Raw genomic sequence first — 21,865 nt, 5'->3', positions numbered from 1 at the left:
TGATGTTCTCTAAAAACGTATATTTTTGCATTTGCAGAATAACTACATGACACAAATCCCTTTTACAAGTGTCATATGATGTCAAAAAGTCCATAAAAATCATCCGGAATATCGCGTAAATCTATATGCAGTATATAGGCAAAGAAGCAATTTTGGTATTAGCTTGTCTAGGTTTGGTACCCGCTGAGCCACGTGATTTAGTGGGCGGAGCGATCATCGTCCAGGCGTCATGTCATTTACGTTGTGTTCAACTCGTCATATCTTTTTTAATATGTTATGCATTGACATAAAATTAGATATTTAGAAAGAGCAGCATTTCAGCTTTCTAAAATGGGTAACATTTTAAATATTGAATAACAAATGACGTGACCATCGGGATTTAAATTACCAAGGTAAACTATCATCTCGGTTAACAACGAGAAGCTATTACGCGTTATCGATAAAATCAATAATTATCGGCTTATCTGACTGGATATAAGCCGGGACAGCATATTTTCGCCGTTATTGGATGTATGCATGGATACCATTAATACCCATACCTGGTTGGAACAGTACGAAAGCTATTAAAAAAATGCGACATTTAGGAAATGTATATTCGTTCTATGTTGAAAAATGGAAAAAATTAAATGCGTGCGCTTGTTTGAAGCTTATCTTTGCATTTTTTGTTATTATTTTTGTGACTTACTTATTGTCAATATTTAGTTACTTGCTTAACGAGTTTGTATTTCAAAGCAATATATACAACACGGAATGTGACCGCTGTCGTGGCGCAGCTACGGAGTCATCTCAGATCGCCAGCTTTCCTCGCCATATTCACCAGGTGTACTACCCTCAAGATGGCAGCAGTGAACTTCCGGTGCGATTGCAGAAGACGCAGCGATCATGTCGAGTGCAGAACCCGGATTATGCGTACACATTATGGGATGAACAGCGTGTATTAAAACTGATCAACGAAGACTACCCGGAGCTATTGAACCTCTATCTTAGCTATGAGAAATGGATATGGAGGGTGGACATGGCACGGTATCTCTTCATATATCACTATGGAGGCTTCTACTTAGACATGGACATGGAATGCATACAAGGGTAAATATTATTATTTTATTACCATATAATTTACTAATATTTTATTGAATTTTGGTTAATTATATGTAATTTAATGTATGACTACAAAGTACAAATGGTAATGACAGTAAATGATAGTCATAATATCAAGAACAAGAACTTCGCAGTAAGATCCGTGACATTATCTTTCTTTTTACTCAGCGATAAATTTGATTTTAATTAAGCCTGGAAGCAATCAGGGAGGGAGCCGAGCGGAATCGAAGTACCGTTGTCGTTCGCATGACCGACCCCGTTGGCTTCTCCAACGATTTCTTCGCCGCCACGCCGCGTCACCCATTTATGTGGAGCGTCGTGACGGCACTTCCGCATGCCAAGCGGTGGTTCGTCTTCCATTACGCCACCAACATGTTCTCCATAGGTACTGACTATCCTGCATACCGATCCTGTATATCTTTAAAATAAGCAATTGAAGCTAGCATTTATTATTAAAGAAACACTAACGAATGACAAAATGGCGACAAAATACTTTCACATTCAGCTGCAATTCACAATCATAATCCTTGAGTTTCGTAGCTAAATTTGCAGAATAAAAGACCTTCGAAGTAGTTGATCGTCACCTCCTTGTGTAACAATTGTAAATTTAGTTACCAATTGTTACTGATTAAAAGATTTACCTTTGACAACTGTACAACGTTTTCAGGAACGATGTTTTTCTGGGGCCGGTATTTGAACTACCCTCGAAAGTCCGAGTTCTACATTCTGCCTCACTACCGTGACTATATTGTGCATTACCACGACAGCTCCTGGCACCACTGGGACGGGAAGGTGGTCTGGTACTTCTTCAATCACGCGTTTCTGTTCTGGACACTTCTAGCCATAATATTTTTATGCATCGGTGGAATTTACATATATTTTCTTAAAGTAGAGTCTACTATAAATGTGGTGAAGAGTTTAAGGCATGTGTGATCCAATGCTTGTACTTGTGCTGAATGTTTGGTATCGGTGTTGTATATACACGCGATTGAGTGTTATAATGCATGTATGTGTATCAGTCTATTACACAAATCATTATTTTAACTGTCAAATAAAAGAAGGTTTATAAACCCCCCCCCCTTCCCTTCACATCATTTAAATATACGAACAACATGTGAACTCGTAAGATTGGATGGACACTAACTAAACTAAAGAAAAAGTTTATCGATCGAACGGAAGCATAAACTGACCATACTAAATATTGTATTTACCGGTCTATATTACGTGCGTGCGCGGTAGTTAATAAGTGCGCACTTGAAAGTTATGACGTGCCCATGTGGTACATGTAGTAATGACTGCTTACGCAAACGTTGTTACGTGCGAACTCGATAGTCATGACGCGAGCACGCGATACATATCATGTGGGCACGCATAAATTAGCCAGTGAAACTTGCGAAATGCCCTTCATTTTGTTACTAGAGCAAATTGGTTATTTTTTGTAAGTGCTGATCTGAAAAGCTTTTTTTTGGTCAGTTATCATTTTCAGTAAGTTATAGGTATATTTTACCCATCTGAAAACTTCAATCTTGAGCCGATCAAACTGCGTTAAAGCACATCAATATTTTGTTCCAGTTCGGCAATTAAACATAATTTATTAACTATTCCTGGCGACGAGTATTTGGAGTTGGTATGCGCAATTCATAATACTTCAAATAGATAGGCTTGGTTGATTTTTAATAGAGCTTAGAGCAAACCAAAGTTCAAAGTAAATAGATGATATTTGTTAAACCGATTGATTATCGATTTGAATTCACGAGTCATCTGAAAAATTACTATTTTCACTAGTGACGCACGATAATATGTATTAAAGACGCAAAAAACTGTTTTAAGGTTTCTAATATGGTATGTACACATAACGCAGTTGACTGTCAAACGGTTTCATGTTTGCTATCATAGTTACCATGATGATGTGTATAAGGACGCAATTTACTATAAACTTGAGGTTAACCATAATAATATGTAGAAAGTACGTAAATAACTTGTCTTTACAACGACAATATGTAAAGCTGGCGCAATAAACTGTCTTGTGGTTGACAACGATATCTTTAGGTTTGGAGTTTTATATGAAGCTCGATGTAAACAAATTCCATCGCATCACAGGCGTGCAGTCGATAACTACGAAATGACCCTGCTCACTGCTGTAAAACACTCTTGCTAGCAATAGCAAATCATTTTACATATCGTAGCACGTATATGAGAAAATCACACATAACACTTGTGTTTCCGTCAAAAAACAATTGAAAGGAATTACTTTGTGATGACATTTTTACCATCGTGTCCATGATAATATGTATAAAGGGCGCAATATTTTGTCTTGTGGTTTGCGTGTTGATATTAACCCATTTATGCATAGCGTCTGGAAAAAAGGCCTTGGCAAACAGCGTAGACGCATGATGCGGCGTCTCATCTGTGTCTACGCTGTTTGCTTAAAGGAATTTCTTTAAGAAATATTCTAAATATAGAAATAAATATACAATAAATATTTGGAAATAAATTGATCCATTTAAAAAGGATGGGAAAGTCCACTAGGTATAAATGGGTTAAGGTCGATTTATAAATACCAATGGCATTTAAGACCTGCAGTCGATTGTACGATAGAGCACAATCATTGCAGCAATATATATTTGTCAGTAACAGTAAATCAATAAACATATCTTTGTAAAATCAGAAAATAGTATACAGACAACTGTTGGGTTGGTCAAAACTTGTGAAATGCGTGTTTAGTTAAGGGTATATTGTTACTCATTTTGTTATTACTAAGTGTTGACTATTGATGCTTTTAACTTGTAAATTTCTGCAAGATCCTGTTTTCGTTCGAAACTTGAACATAATCATTATTAATGTCATTACTATGCTATAAATAACCTGCTATCATCTACTGAACCGAATAATTATAACATTTTTTAAAATTGTATCTTGTTTAATAGTGATCATTATACACACGTTATTTTGTTGATGTCATGTTTTTTAAACGTAAACGCAAGAAATATACTTAAACGAACATGAAGGATTAACCCATGTATGCCTTGTGGACTCTCCCATCCTTTTAAACTGGATCAATTTATTTCCAAAATTAGGGATGTCAAGTATATGTATTTATATATTTAGAATATTTCTTACACATCATGCGGCGTCTCATCTGGGTCTACGCTGTTTGCCAATGTCTTTTTACTAGACGCAAGGCATAAATGGGTTAAGGTTCACATGAGTTTGTTGTGCCACAGCTTGTTCACCTCTGTCATTGAGCGAATATCAATGAACATTTGATGGTGGATAGTTTGTATTTAACATTGATTTTTTTCAAGCATCGCACTCCATTAAAATTGATGTTAAGATTAGGTATAATGGCAATACTGCGATAATCGGTATGTTGACATCCACTTCGTTCACACACCAGCTGTAAGTGAATATTGATCACTTCTTAATAAATGTATATCAATAAGAAATAATCTACGGTTGGGCTTATTGAAGTACATTTGTAATTTGTAAAGACTTTTTTGAATAACATGTATTATACAGCCAGAAAATCAGACAAAAAACACAAACTAATACAACAGCTATGCCTGTTCTTTAATTTCTGAACTAAAACCAATTAGTTATGCTTATAGGCGTGTTTATGTACATATTGAGATTGAATAAATGCCTCGCCTTTCAAACATTTCTGCTTTGGACGTATGGCGTGATTTCAAAACTGATTTATACAGATTTCATTCACCCATTGGATCAAGTCCTACTTAAAGCTTAATTATCTTAATAATATCCATTGATCCGTCAATGAGCAATTGACCACATTTGAATCATTAAATATTAATTTTACAGTACCAACTCATCGTCGCTACTGAAAGCAGTCTAAGTGTATAATATTCTTTTCATAAGACATTTATAAGATCAATGCGACAGGTTATACTAACTCAGGTGTGTTCTTATAACTCGAGTTTTGATTAGTATTCATATCTTCCTCCCTATAGATGGCATAGCGCACGAAAGGCTGGGATCCAAATTATTTATTTATGATACACCTACAATTCTGCATAAGTTGTTTTTATTTACATGAAGAGAATGTAGTAACAACATTCTGACAAACACGCAAACACGTATTTGTATTTATTCAATCAAGTTTTTATTATGTGATATATCGTTGTAAAATCAGAAAATAGTATATAAACAACTGTTGGGTTGGTCAAAACTTGTGTAATGCGTGTTTAGTTAAGGGTATATTGTTACTCATTTTGTTATTACTAAGTGTTGAACATTAATGCTTTTAACTTGTAAATTTCTGCAAGATCCTGTTTTCGTTCGAAACTTAAACATAATCATTATTAATGTCATTGCTATGCTATTAATAACCTGCTATTATCTACTGAACCGAATAATTATAACATGTTTTTTTTAATTGTATCTTGTTTAATAGTGATCATTTTACAAACGTTCTTTTGTTGATGTCATGTTTTTTAAACGTAGACGCAAATTATATACTTAAACGAAAATGAAGGATTAACCCATGTATGCCTAGTGGACTCTCCCATCCTTTTAAACTGGATCAATTTATTTCCAAAATTAGGGATATCAAGTATATGTATTTATATATTTAGAATATTTCTTACACATCATGCGGCGTCTCATCTGGGTCTAAGCTGTTTGCCAATGCCTTTTTTTCTAGACGCAAGGCATAAATGGGTTAAGGTTCACATGAGTTTGTTGTGCCACAGCTTGTTCACCTCTGTCATTAAGCGAATATCAATGAACATTTGATGGTGGATAGTTTGTATTTAACATTGATTTTTTTAAGCATCGCACTCCATTAAAATTGATGTTAAGATTAGGTATAATGGATATACTGCGATAATCAGTATGTTGACATCCACTTCGTTCACACACCAGCTGTAAGTAAATATTGATCACTTCTTAATTAATGTACATGTATATCAATAAGAAATAATCTACGGTTGGGCTTATTGAAGTAATTTGTAAAGACTTTTTTTGAATAGCATGTATTATACAGCCAGAAAATCAGACAAAAAACACAAACTAATACAACAGCTATGCTATCAAAACTGATTTATACAGATTTCATTCACCCATTGGATAAAGGCCTACTAAAAGCTTAATTATCTTTAAAGTATCCATTGATCCGTCAATGAGCAATTGACCACATTTGACTCATTAAAGGGATCTTTTCACGCTTTGGTAAATTGACAAAATTGAAAAAAGTTGTTTCAGATTCGTAAGTTTTCGTTTTAGTTATGATATTTGTGAGGAAACAGTAATACTGAACATTAACCATGCTCTAATATAGCCATTATATGCATCTTTTGACGATTTTAAAACCTAAAAATTATAAAGCGTTGCAACGCGAAACGATTGAATAATTTGGAGAGTTCTGTTTTTGTCGTTAAATTTTGTGAAACTACGAAGATTGCTGATATAAGGTATAAAATACGTCAACAATGTGTACTCGGCGGAATAGCTCAGTAGGCTAATGCGTTTTTGCTTAGCTCAGTAGGCTAATGCGTTTTTACTTCAGGACTCTGGCAGAACTCCAGGGGTCACTGGTTCGAAACCTGCTCCGGGCAATGTTCTTTTCCTTTTCTTAATTTTTTTTTTTGATTTTTTACTGGAGCTTTTATGATCCAATGTTTACATTTATCAATATAAAGCATTTAATGAATAAGTTAACAAGAAATATCTTTAAAAAAGATATACGGCGTAAATAGTTTAATGAATGAGATCAAGGATAGCGAATGTCTTTTTCTGTGCAGTTCTTAGCTGCATCACACGCAGTACGGGATGTTACGGGGAGTTTTCGCAACTTATTTTACATTATAACATATTGCTGGTCACGCAAACACGTATTTGTATTTATTCAATCAAGTTTTTATTATGTGATATAATTCCAAAGATGATAGGGTGGCATTGTGATTTGTTTTAACTATAAATAAGTTAGATTTAAAATCGTCCCTGTATCGAGAACAAAGAGCGGGTTTGATTTTAACTAGAAATAGGAACGGATAATCGAAATTCGGCAAAATATTCTTATGCAGAATTTATATTCGAATTTTTAATATTATGTCAAGAAACTTCGAAAAAATGTGTAACGGACATGTGGAATTTTTGTTCGGTGCAGACGACCTACTAATATTCTACACTATTCATTGTTTTGACATTTATGTACATTGTAGTTAAAGTGATATTATGGGCATAACAGTATATAGGTGTCTATCGCAACCGTTGTTTATTTTTCGTGTTTCCACTTTATATACACTTATATTTGTTAATACAGCATCAACATATTAAAACAATATCACGGAAAGAGAAAAAAAATCCATTTAAATATCAACCGTACTTTCGTTTTGACAACTGGCGACAGAAATAATTCGATGTACGATGTGAGTCGAAATGTAGTTTTCATGCTGCTTCGTTCATACGACACAAAAGACACAATTTTGTTTACGGATCATTTCGGCTTAGAGGACTGGGTGAGTCATGTAAAATATTTAAAATAATATAAATATATTTTATAAACAATTGGTAGCAAGATGAGTTGTAGATAATTGGTCAGTTACCACATTTTAACTAATTATTTTGACCTGTTAATTCTTTCTAGCTCAATTCAACAGTGAAAAATGCCCATAATATCACTTTAATTGCCTTTTTTGTTTACACCTTATAAGCAGCACTTCCAACTGACAGAAGAGCGACATAGCATAAGCCTCGAGCTGTATTCGCAATTCTGTAAAATTATACTTTGCGTGCTTTATGCCAAGCATAGGTTGTCCCAAAGTAGGATATATGTTTATATTTGTATACGAATAGTTAAATAAATAATGTTTACACTAAGAGTAATGAGAGATTTATTCATAATAAACATATTTTATGCGTTTTTTTCTTCTCGAGTAAACGTGTCGGTATCGAATTAAACTTGGTCATTTGGAATTTCACTGAAGTAAACAAGACTTTATGTTTGGTACTGCTATTTGATTGTTAATATATTTATTTTACTATTTCTCGCTTATATTCGTGAATTGGATTCATATTAAGAACACTCAATTTTCACATTTAAATCGTCAATACTAGCTTGAAGTTACAACAAAGAAAATACGCGCAATTTGTGTGAACGAGAAAATCGGAATTAGAACGTGATAAGGATAATTAGTTTTGAAATACCGTACAGACATAACACTACAAATAGTTAAAGATATACTGAATCACACACTCAGCCCTCGTCAATCAAAATATTCATTATGATTTGCAGATAAGCATTAACCTCGTATTTTTGACATAGGACTAGCATATGAATATTTGTAAAAAAACACATAAACCTTTCAAAACACTTTCGTCTTCTTCTTTCAATTAAACTAAATAACTTTTACCGAGGCGTATTTGATGTTCACCACTAAAATTCAATAATGTCGTCTTGAATAAAATAGATTTTGATTTTAAAAGTTGCTGTTTATACCTAACGTTTATCATTCGTTTATGTCAATCACAACGGCAACCTACACGCAGATATTTGACTGGAACAAGCATTGTATCAACCTCCGCGCAGAGATTTGACTCGAACCAGCGTAGCTGGATCAAATGTCTTAGCAGTAACAGTAGCAGTAGCACTATTACAATGGAGAGCGCTTACAGTAGTAGTAGTAGAAGTAGTAGTAGTAGTAGTTGTAGTTGTGAAAAGTTTAGAAAAACAACTAACTAGTGTTATTCCCCTGTATTTCAGTGCATTTTTTGTATCGCCTTTCTTATGTACGGGAACGATAACTCCTTCTATCAATTTGTCGGGAAAGAAACCAGACTCTAATATGGCATTAAATAAATCACACAGGTGAGCACACAAGATGTCTATACTTTCAGTAAAATACTCATTTAAAAGGAAGGCTGGCCTTAAAGCTTTGCTTTTTTTGAGAGATTTATAGGGATCTTTTCACGTTTTGGTAAATTGACAAAATTGAAAAAAGTTGTTTCAGATTCGCAAATTTTCGTTTAAGTTATGATATTTGTGAGGAAACAGTATTACTGAACATTTACCATGGTCTAAAATAGCCATTATATGCATCTTTTGACGATTTTAAAACCTTAAAATTATAAAGCGTTGTAACGCGAAACGATTGAATAATTTGGAAACGGCATTTTTTCGTACTATTTTCATGATCAATATATTGTGTACTTTCCGATAAATTGCGTTTATTAAAAAATATTATTATTAAAAAATACATGGAACAACATGTAAACAATATCAAAGTTGTAGTTTGTGTCTTGCTCCTTAATCGTGAACACAACCAGTTTCCTAACATTCTCGCGAGAGGTGTTACTTCTTCTAGTCTTGTATTTCTGAAAATATACCAATTTCATTTACAATGCAGACAAAATACAAAAACTATAACCCTACACACACATATTATTGATTGAATCAACAAATGCGCATCAGGCTCCGTTAAATTTAGTCTGAAATACCTTACCCTGACAACGCATGAACGGATCAAGACAAAAAAGAAACTTCGGCGATTACATGTAGCAACAACCAGTAATGGAGATTTTAGCAACTGTAAATAAACGAGTGTAGGGGAAGTTTCCTATGTCACTTTTTGGAAATATACCAGTCATTAAAATGATCTATTAATTCGTATGGTGAATAAATTGACTGTTAACAATAATGTGACGATGAATCAAGTGTAAAGAATTTAATTGCAAATTGGCTGACCACGTTGCGATATGTCTCCAGCATCAAGGTTTACTCAGCTGGTATGCATCGTGTTCATAGTAAGAGGATGTGAAAAAATAAAGATATTAAGAAATTAAGATAAGTTTTTGTTTTGTATTTGTTTTTCTATGACCCTGCTCACTGCTGTAAAACACTCTTGCTAGCAATAGCAAATCATTTTACATATCGTAGCACATATATGAGAAAATCACACATAACACTTGTGTTTCCGTCAAAAAACAATTGAAAGGAATTACTTTGTGATGACATTTTTACCATCGTGTCCATGATAGGGCGCAATATTTTGTCTTGAGGTTTGCGTGTTGATATTAACCCATTTATGCCTAGCGTCTGGAAAAAAAGGCCTTGGCAAACAGCGTAGACCCAGATGAGACGCCGCATGATGCGGCGTCTCATCTGGGTCTACGCTGTTTTAAAGGAATTTCTTTAAGAAATATTCTAAATATAGAAATAGATATACTAGACATCCCTAATTTTGGAAATAAATTGATCCATTTTAGAAGGATCGGAGAGTCCACTAGGCATAAATGGGTTAAGGTCGATTTATAAATACCCATGGAATTTAAGGCCTGCAATCGATTGTACAAAAAGGCACAATCACTGCAACAACATATAGTTGTCAGTAACAGTAAATCAATAAACATATCGTTGTAAAATCAGAAAATAGTATACAAACAACTGTTGGGTTGGTAAAAACTTGTGAAATGCGTGTTTAGTTAAGGGTATATTGTTACTCATTTTGTTATTACTAAGTGTTGAATATTAATGCTTTTAACTTGTAAATTTCTGCAAGATCCTGTTTTCGTTCGAAACTTGAACATAATCATTATAAATGTCATTGCTATGCTATTAATAACCTGCTATCATCTACTGAACCGAATAATTATAACATTTTTTAAAATTGTATCTTGTTTAATAGTGATCATTATACAAACGTTCTTTTGTTGATGTCATGTTTTTAAACGTAAACGCAAGATATATACTTAAACGAAAATGAAGGATTAACCCATGTATGCCAAGTGGACTCTCCCATCCTTTTAAACTGGATCAATTTATTTCCAAAATAAGAGATGTCAAGTATATGTATTTATATATTTAGAATATTTCTTACACATCATGCGGCGTCTCATCTGGGTCTACGCTGTTTGCCAATGCCCTTTTTTCTAGACGCAAAGCATAAATGGGTTAAGATTCACATGAGTTTGTTGTGCCACAGCTTGTTCACCTCTGTCATTGAGCGAATATCAATGAACATTTGATGGTGGATAGTTTGTATTGAATGTTCACTTATTAATTCAAACATACGCGTCACACTGTATATTTTATTCTGCTATTTATTGTACCAGAGTTTGAGACATGTGGGGGAGACCGGGGTTAATCGGAACACGCGTTACAACTACACAACAAATAAATAACTGACGACTTTACAGAGATGAATAATAAGCATTTTAATATTGAAGTGCTCGCATTATTAGAAAATTGAAATATAAATTAATTGAAGTAGGGTTTTAAATTGAGCAGTTATCAGCGAACAGTTGCTTACGAAAACTATTGGAAATATTTACACTATAAAGTAGTTGACAAGCCTCAGGCAGGGCTTTTATGGTCTAAACCTTTGTTTAAATATTTGTATTTCACACCTAAAATGTTTGATGTTTTGAAATCAATTTTACAAGTTGTTAGTACGTGCTGGGGCTTGTTTGATGGCTGTTAGATGGGCGATTGTCATGCGTATTTATAAAAAAAGAACATTAAATTTAAGCAAGGACATGGACATGCGATCTTTTAGTAGTGAAAAACAGATAAAACGTTTATGAATAAAAAAAACACGAAAATACACGTTAAAAATAAATAATATCAAAACAGCGATGATTGTTATATCATTGTAAATAACTTCTTCTGTACAGTGGACTATTCGTTAAATATTGTACGAAATACGTTTACACTTTTTTGTAATTCCAATTAATCGGTTCAACTTTTATGACACAAAAACACAATTGTTATTTTGGTAACAAATGCGAATTGATATGCCGGTATTTTATTTATTTCACCAATAAAACTGGTATATTGCGTTTATTTAACAATTCTAGTTGGTTTGCATTATTGTTTTGTTTAATATTGCGAAAGCCAAAGTGTTGATACAAATATCGTTTATAGCCTCTTCAAAATAAGAATATTGACGTGTATATGCGTTGCATTGAAAAAGTTTTAAATGATTAAAACGAGTATTTAACGCATAGTGGGTAGTACAGCCTTGCTGACTCTACGTTTGAAGTATTTATTACATATATGAAATGTTAATTTGTAAATAAAGCGAAAATATTTCCAAACATCTTTATCGATTTCCATTTGTCATAACATATCTTGAACTCTGTGATTACTTCGCATAACTAATAATAATATTTTAAACGTCATGTTCTAATACGTGAAATTAAATTTGTTCACACGTTTTAGGTGTCTATGAAATTATTAGATTTATGTGTTCATAATCAATATATTTTATTGTTTAGTAATTACTGATGCTTTTATAGAGACTCGGTTTTGTATAAGTATTGAAAAAGATAATTGAAAAGATTATTATATTGAATTATTATTATTGTATATACGTTTGTGAAGAAAATGGGTCATTTACACCCCATTGCTTGCCATTACGTAATTTTGTGTAGTCGCATGCCCAAATAAGTAAATAAGTAAGTAGGTAAGTAAGTAAGTAAGTAAGTAAGTAAGTAAGTAAGTAAGTAAGTAAGTAAGTAAGTAAGTAAGTAAGTAAGTAAGTAAGTTAGTAAGTAAGTACGTAAGTAAGTAAGTAAGTAAGTAAGTAAGTAAGTAAGTAAGTAAGTAAGCAAGTAAGCAAGTAAGTAAGTAAATTAGTAAGCACATGTATGTCACAGCCTGTAATATAAAGTTCAAATCTCAAAGTAAATTCATATGTTTTTAATATGATTCGGAAAATGTATTGCATACAAAGTCACAAACTATCGTAAAACAATTACAATTAGTTTTCGCCGATGTGTAATCTTCCCTTTTTGGCCATCGCGCAATAATATGACTCCTTCGATTTTGTTGAAGCATTCACCAATTTGCTATCAGACTATACTCGGTCGTCACGGTCGCTCATATAATATAATATACACGTTTTACTATGTTAACTGCTTCGTTTCAGGACCGTATGTTGCTGACCAACATGATGCGCTTTATCGCCCTTCGAGGAGAACAAGTACCGCAAGATCATGGAGTCCCGAGTGCCGCGCTCCTTCATCAAGCTCATCCAGAGGAAAGTCATTCGCTTCTTCAATCCGTGATTGGGGAGACTGAACGCGATAGACGATGCATACCGCCTTCTAAAAAAGAGCACCGCTGGATCATTTGCCCACCAATCTATATTGTCTGACTATACGATCTTAGGACTCCTTTCTCAACCGTTGTGAAAAGTTAGATCTAATTTTTCACAAATGGTTCTTTTGTAATCCTTAATATTGTGACATGAAGCTATTCTTAATTGAACATAATTTCAAATGCTATTTTTTGCCAGTCGTGTCCTGGACAAATGATCATCCGCTATTTGACATATGAGACTCGTTCTGGGAAAACTGGGCTTAATACATCTGCAAAAAAATGTCGCCTCAGTAATCTGGGACGACATTTTCCGCCTTCACATGATTTTCAATAAGAAGAGACTTCCCTTCAACGAAAAGTTTCATAAAACCGGAAAGTGTCGTCTCTGATAAGCCTGTGCTAAAAGGCCACGCTATCCTGGGACGCCACTTTACAAACATGTACGAAGTACGTTTTCCCAGAACGAGCCTCGTTACTGAAAACTACTAGAGACGCGTTCTTAGAAAACGGAGCTTAATGTATGTTCGGAAAGTGTCATCCCAGATTAGCCTGTGCACTCCGCACAAGCTAATCAGAGATGACATATTCCGCTTTTATGGTATTTTTTGTTTAAATGAAATCTCTTCTTAGCAAAAATCCAATTTAGGCGGAAAGTATCGTCCCTGATTAGCCAATGCGGACTGCACAGGCTAATCTGGGACGACACTTTACGCACATCCATTATGCCCAGTTTTCTCAGAATACGACTCATTATTTGCGAATAATATGTTGATTTGAAGAAAGTCTTTGAAAGGACCATTCTGTTTGTGATAGAGGACGCCTCTGGATATTAGCCGTTATTATCGATCTGATACAACTCGACTAAAATGAGTTAAGATTGGGATAGTGTTTGTCCTTAAAAAGGGTAATTTTTAGGCGATGTGACGCTTATATTATGAGAATAAAAGGGTTCTTACCATGAAATCACTAGTTCGCCTTTGCACATTCTTAAGTATTTATTTACTGTAATTGAGTATTAACTTTTTTGACCTGGTAAATAAATTTCACACTAGGCAACGTAATGAATGAAGGTGCAATTTTTGTACATGTTTTAACCGCCGTTAATTCTGTTAAATACTAGTAAAATAAACTTTTTTATCAGTTGACGTTTCCAATATTTGATCAAACTGCTATACAATTTTCGTAGGATTTCGCATTGAAACATAAATAAGTTTTGGATGTCACTCGTATTATTCCAAGATTGTTCTTGTCATATATTAATATCAAGTACAACTAAATAAAGTTCAACGGAATGTCACCGCGACTTGTATAATCTTGTACAATTTGAAAATGAAACAAAATAGGTTACTTCTAATAGCTGGCATGTATTCGCCTGAAAACTTTCAGCGGGTTTATCTAACAATGGATACCAACGCTTGGATGAAACACTAATTTGTATGGGTCAACGTTTTAGACTGATAGCCAAATTGAAGCTTTGGATTGTGGATGTACGCTTAGTGTAAATTTTAATGTTACTTTAACATTCTCCATGTTCTCTGCCGTCAAAGATTACCATACTTGTATAAGCTTACGTATGTATACAGGCACTGTTTTGTACGACTCAATATCCCCATGTGTTCGTGACCGTTCGATTAATAATAACGGAGACAACGCTTGTTTAACCCATTTATGCCTAGTGGACTCTCCCATCCTTCTAAATTGGATCAATTTAGTTCCAAAATTAGGGATGTCTAGTATATTTATTTCTATATTTTGAATATTTCTTTCAGAAATTCCTTTAAGCAAACAGCGCAGACCCAGATGAGACGCCGCATCGTGCGGCGTCTCATCTGGGTCCACGCTGTTTGCCAAGGCCTTTTTTCTAGATGCTAGGCATAAATAGATTAACACAGAGCAGTTCTTGTATGAAAGGACTCTTTTACATGCATTGTAATAATCAACTATAAAATATTACATTATTTAACAAGTTGGTAAACATGGCTTCGTTCAGAATTCCTATTGTTTGCTATTTTGTTATTTTGTTTTAAGATGCTTTTAATGTGTACCTGACCGTCCAATTAAATGGGAACAATTTAACAAATCTAACCAATATCTCATACTTCCAATACCAGAACTGTTGAATCCGTACAGAAACGTTTACTAATTGTTCCACTCGCATGCATGCTTGTATACGAATCGCATTTCGTGATTGTTGCGTAATATTGTAAACTTGATTAAACATATTATAACATTATATATTTATGTTTTAATTTAAATATGCTGGTCGCTGGATGGTTCATTGTGTGCGGTTCGAAAAAAGGCCCGGTCGCACATGCACAAATGATAACTCCCTCGTTGGTTTTGCACCGAGAAATGACAATCGATGTTCGTTTTCCATTTCGAGCCCCAGTGGAGATTGGAGCGGCTTAAATTTTACTACAACAAACCCACATACAGTCTTAATGGAGACTTTGCTTTTATCAAGGTTCAGCGCTGGGCGCCATTAAAGGGATCTTTTCACGCTTTGGTAAATTGACAAAATTGAAAAAAGTTGTTTCAGATTCGTAAGTTTTCGTTTTAGTTATGATATTTGTGAGGAAACAGTAATACTGAACATTAACCATGCTCTAATATAGCCATTATATGCATCTTTTGACGATTTTAAAACCATAAAATTATAAAGCGTTGCAGCGCGAAACGATTGAATAATTTGGAGAGTTCTGTTTTTGTCGTTAAATTTTGTGAAACTACGAAGATTGCTTATATAAGGTATAAAATACGTCAAGAATGTGTACTCGGCGGAATAGCTCAGTAGGCTAAAGCGTTTTTACTTCAGGACTCTGGCAGGACTCCAGGGGTCACTGGTTCGAAACCTGCTCCGGGCAATGTTCTTTTCCTTTTTTTAATTTTTTTCTTGATTTTTTACTGGAGCTTTTATGATCCAATGTTTACATTTATCAATATAAAGCATTTAATGAATAAGTTAAAAAAAGCCAAAATCTGTTAAAAGGCCCCTTTAATCGCAGGTGGTAACATAATTCTTGTTCATACCATTTTATGATGTTATTTTCTTTAAAGGGATCTTTTCACGGTTTGGTAATTTGACAAAATTGAAAAAAAGTTATTTAAGATTCGCAAATTTTCGTTTTAGTTAACATATTTGTGAGGAAAGAGTATTATTGGACATTTACCATGGTCTAATATAGCCATTATATGCATCTTATGACGATTTAAAAACCTAAAAATTATAAAGCGAAACGATTTAATAACGCGAAACGATTTAATAATTTTGAGTTTTGTTGTTGTCGTTTAAATTTACGAAACTACGAAGATTGCTTATATAAGGTATAAAATACGTCATACATTAACACTCGGCAGAATAGCCGAGAGGGCTAATGCATTTTTACTCCAGGACTCCGGGGGTCACTGGTTCGAGCCCCGGTGCGAGCTACATTTGTTTCCCTTTTTAAATTTTTTTCTTGATTTTTCACTGAAGCTTTTAAGGTCCAAAGTTTACATTTATCAAAATAAAGCATTTAATGACTAACATCAAAATATGCAAAAATATGTTAAAAGGCCCCTGTAAGTCCCCCCTGGAATGGGAAATTAGCTTTGTAGCTTAAACTTAATATAATTTAACCCAGGGACCTTTACGTTTGTTTAGGTCCCTGCTTTACCTTAATATCACAGTTATAATTACAGTAAATCTGGTTAATTCAAAACAATGTTTTAAAATAGTTATTAAAGTAATATCATATGCATCTAACAGTATAAAGGTGTCTATCGCAACCGTTGTTAATTTTTGGTGTTTTCACTTCATATACACTTATATTTGTTAATGCAGCATCAACATACTAAAACAATATCCCGCAAAGAGAAAAATAATCCATTTGAATATCAACCGTACTTTCGTTTGACTACTGACGATTGAAATTATTAGATGTACGATGGGAGTCTAAAATGTAGTTTTCATGCAGATTCGTTCATACGACACAAAGACACAATTTTGTTTTACAGATCATTTCGGCTTGGAGGACTGGGTGAGTCATGTAAAATATCGAAAATAATATATATTTTTTTTATAAACAACTGGCAGCAAGATGCGTTGTAGATTATTGGTCAGTTACCACATTTTAACTAATTATTTTGACCTGTTGATTCTTTTGAGCTCAATTCTACAGTGAAAATGCCAATAATATCACTTTAACAAACAATAGTTGACAGTGCCCCAGATAAGCTGCGTATCTGCGTCTTTCACCCTATTAAAATGCTTTAAAACGCAAAGAAATACAATACCATGCGTATTGAAAACGCAACCAATTTGACTTTTACGCAAATTCGTCAAATTTGATGCGTACGATGCAATAGCTTCGATCGAAAATGCTTTGCTCGTTTTCGGAATTTTCTCTTAACTTTGAAATTATTATCATAACACGGCGACGCTTTCATTCAGCATGCGCATGGATAACGGAGCGGTCAAAAAGTTAAATAAAGCGTCAGACCAAATAATTGACGAAGACATGCGTTTTCAATCTGACATAATGCGTCGCTAATTGTGCATGTATTTGTAAAGCCACAGGCAGCAGTATCATAAATTTGCCCCCCCCCCCCCACAGGACCCTTACCCCCCCCCCCCCCCGAGCTTACCCCAGGGGTTCCAGATCGTTAAATGTACACCTATTGTGTATGGTTTGACTTTTCAACAACGAATATTAACAAAAACACACATTTTGAAAAAATAACCCTCGTATATGTATTATATATACACAAGATATGAAACGTACTATATGTCTATTGCTGAAAGATTGTGGAACACTGGACGTGCCCTTTTTCACCGAAAACACACATGTTCCCATGCAGTTGCCGACAAAATGCAACTGGATTCGTTAAAAGACAGTAAAAGCAACGTGATTACACAACTAACCGATTTCCTGCTCGGCTTATAACTTTAATATTCAATTAAATTTGACTAAATTAAAACCCTATTTCCCTAATATTTATCTGGGGCCTTGTAACAGTTTGAAAATTTCGTTGTTAAGTGGTATTTTATTTGCCTGTGCGTGTTAATGACACAATTATATTGGAAAAAGTATATTATATATGGTGTCCAAAAGCCGAGTTCAAAAAAGTCACATTGTTAGAAAAGAAAATCATATTTATATTTGCGCCCATTTGCCTACGAAGTTCATTCATGTCACATTACAAAATACACAACACATTAAGTGGTTGATACTGTCTGGCAACAAACCCGTGCCAGACGTTTTATTAGTTAAGATAAGAAACCAATATATACAGAGTTATACTGTATTAAACATGTGATATGAAATATTCTTGAAACTCTTGGAGATATGAAACGCTGTTGCTGGCTTCTTTGTTTGTCCGAAAGAGGCCGTGTTGAAGCAATCGATACCGAATAATCGAACGGTTTTGCGCTATAGGTTACACACGGACAATTTTCAACTATAGCTATCTTTAAGTGCTTCGCTCAGCCTTTACCCATTGGGCATTTTTATTGCATCCAATTATTATAACAATGTGCTTTATAAAATGTACCTATAAAGTATTAGCCACTTTCCTTTCACCTATTTGTTCTTTTATATATTTAAGCGCCAGCATTGACATTTCGATAAGAATATCAAACTTTAAAAATCTTTTTATTGCGGTCGTACATTTTGAGTGTTGATTTGTTTTGTTAATAAATACACATATGGCTTGGTTGTCATATACTCGCTTTGAATTATGAAAAAATGCCACAAAGGCAATTTATGAAAAGCTTAAAGAACAATGAACGCCGTTTAGCCTTGTATGATGTTTACACTTGCGAGCGTGGTGACGGCTTCTTTAACTTACTTTCTGTTTAATTAAAATACTAGTAATCTATAACATTTGGGTTTCTATGTATATACACAGTTTCCATTAACAAAAATGCTGAGCAAATATTTATCTTTTTAAATAACTATGTGATTAAATACACATAGCAAGAAGCATCGGAAGGTCATGCTTGTAGCGGTCAGTCGTCCCTCATAGGCCGTATCTTGCACTGTAATTGCTATGTCGGGTCGATCTGATCTCGCAGTCAAGCTTAACCTGTTTTAAATATCTACGTTTATACAACTACACTGATACATTAACGCAGCATTAACAAGGCTGAACAATAAACTTTGTGTTACAGTATCATGTGACGTATTTAACATTTAACAGTATTTCTATTCATTATAGATGCGGCTGTTTCGGTATGGTAGTGGGTGATGGTAGTGGTTTATGGTAGATGCTGATGGTAGTGGTTGATGGTAGTGGTTGATGGTAGTGGTTGATGGTAGTGGTTGATGGTAGTGGTTGATGGTAGCGGTAGATGGTAGTGGTTGATGGTAGTGGTTGATGGTAGTGGTTGATGGTAGTGGTGGATGGTATTGGTTGATGGTAGTGGTTGATGGTAGTGGTTGATAGTAGTGGTTGATGGTAGTGGTTGATGGTAGTGGTGGATGCCAGTGGTTGATGGTAGTAGTTGACAGACACACATCTGTTAAATCATGAAGCAGTTTGCCGATCCGGGTTTAATAATTACTCGAGAGTGTTTTCTTTGGAAATGAGGTTAACATACTTGACAAGTGGATTTTCTTCACAATGCGATAACGCATTAGAAGTAGAAATGTATTTCAGTAAAACAAGTTGGATATCAAAGCATTGATTTCGAGACATTTCCTTGTTGTTTTTTTTTTTTTATCAAACGTGAATCTGAAAATGAAATAAACATGCTTTATACATGAGTAAAGCTTAAAACAGTAACAGATCTATTAATGTCTTGTATTAAATCTTTTCCTTCTTAAAATGGCTTTAAAGAACCTGACTTCTGATTGTATAATTAGTTTGAATCAAATTCGGCGTAAAGTGTATGTTTTAAAAAAGATTTCAATAATTGAGTTTATAATGAGTTAAAACATCTAACCAATTTTAAAATACAAGGAGCAACAATATCCTTGTCGTCATGCAACATCTACAAATAGTCTTGACATTAACGACACCGGCAACCACATACTCAGCTTGTCTCTTTTTAACATCAACATTGATATCATAATTTCCTGCCGAAAGTATAAAGAGGTCGTGGTCAGTATTTGTAAAGGCACTTGTACAGCGGATAAATTGGTAAGTTGTTCTTTATGATGTAAAATTTTACGGAATAGTACGGAATACCGTTAGGCCATCGTGGTTGCACATTAAAATCCAGAGGGCGACAATGCGATAGTACGATGGCGACAATGCGATATTACGATGGCGACAATGCGATAGTACGATGGCGACAATGCGATAGTACGATGGCGACAATGCGATAGCACGACGGCGACAATGCGACAACGCGATCACCATTCTTGTTAAACATATTTGAACTGGAATTACAACAAACATGCACAATATTAATAAAGAAATGCTCATTTACATTTCTGGTAATGCAACTCCAGGATCACAACCTGTCGGCCGTTTTAAATGTTATGAGAAACACAATAAGAAACAAAATATTCCTATTCATTCAAATTTATTCATTCATTGTATTGATGATCTATTTAATGACTATAAGGCTGTTTTGTTAAATAATATAAACAGAGAACAAGCTGCTCATGGCAGAGGAGGAAACAAACTTAGAACATATAAGCTGTTGAAGCAAACATATAACACTGAGTCTTATGTTAAAAATAATATTATACCTAGGTCCCATAGAAGTGCATTTGCTAAATTCCGGTGTGGTGTAGCACCACTTAAAATAGAAACTGGAGGATATCAAGTAATTGTACCAAATGAACGTTTTTGTTTTAACTGTCTAAACCAAGTGTAAGACGAATATCATGTACTTATGGCATGTAATCTCTACGAAGATATTAGAGACAAGTTGTTCATAGAGATATTTGAAATAAATTTCGGATTTCACTGAGTATAGTGATGATAACAAAATCTGTTACATATTATCTAATGACGAAATCGTTAAATACAGTGCCAAAGCGTGTCATAATATACTAGTCACCAGACAAAATAACTTGTATAGATAGGGAATATTGTGTAAATATGCGATGCTTATTGTACTACACTGTGAATGAACAAAAACTGTCACATTAACACAAAAGTCAACGTCAGTAGTCATTTTATGACAACAAACAGCCGCGCAAGGTATTTTTTTCCAATATCTGAAGTGTTCTCGAAAACCAGAGCAACACACAAAACGCGTGATATACCGATCGAAAGCTATATGCATGCCATATTGCCTGCACTGGGTCGTATGAAAGTCAGAGGATGATCAGCAAAGATATTGGAAACAAACGTACCTTGCGCGGCTGTTTGTTGTCATAAAATGACTACTGACGTTGACTTTTGTGGTCACGTGACAGTTTTTGTTCATTCACAGTGTACTAGCGTGTTTTGTTTTATGTCACATTTTAAACAAACGATTTTTATATCATGTTTTACAGCCTTTTTTATGATCATAATTATATGTCATAACAGTTGGCCAGTTACGGGGTCTCTGATTTAGAAATAGGTCATGGGGTTCCCAGTTTAAACACATGTATCTCCATACCCTTTTTATCCGATATAAACACGAAATAAGGTATATAGGGGCACCTAATATATTATTATTTATAAATACGTCATTTATTTAACGTCTTATACAATGAAATATATAGCGAAATTAATTGCGAGGTATATAACATTTCAATTTCAGACGTGATTGTGGTTTTCGATTTA

General features: G+C 34.3%; 1 protein-coding gene across 1 annotated transcript in view; it reads left to right on the top strand.

Annotated features, from left to right (window-relative positions):
* LOC127853047 (uncharacterized) overlaps positions 1 to 21,865 on the top strand; it is a 57,684-nt gene that overhangs the window by 4,375 nt on the left and 31,444 nt on the right. Inside the window, exon 2 of the mRNA XM_052387178.1 lies at positions 733 to 1,086. Coding sequence (XP_052243138.1) covers positions 1,016 to 1,086 — 71 coding nt within the window. The 5' untranslated portion in view covers positions 733 to 1,015. The remainder of the gene's footprint in view (positions 1 to 732; positions 1,087 to 21,865) is intronic.

This window comes from Dreissena polymorpha, chromosome 1 (genome assembly GCF_020536995.1).
Source record: "Dreissena polymorpha isolate Duluth1 chromosome 1, UMN_Dpol_1.0, whole genome shotgun sequence".
Taxonomy (NCBI): Eukaryota; Metazoa; Mollusca; class Bivalvia; order Myida; family Dreissenidae; genus Dreissena; species Dreissena polymorpha.
The sequence above is the reverse complement of the archived record's forward strand: the minus strand, read 5'-3'. Positions and strand labels throughout refer to the sequence as shown.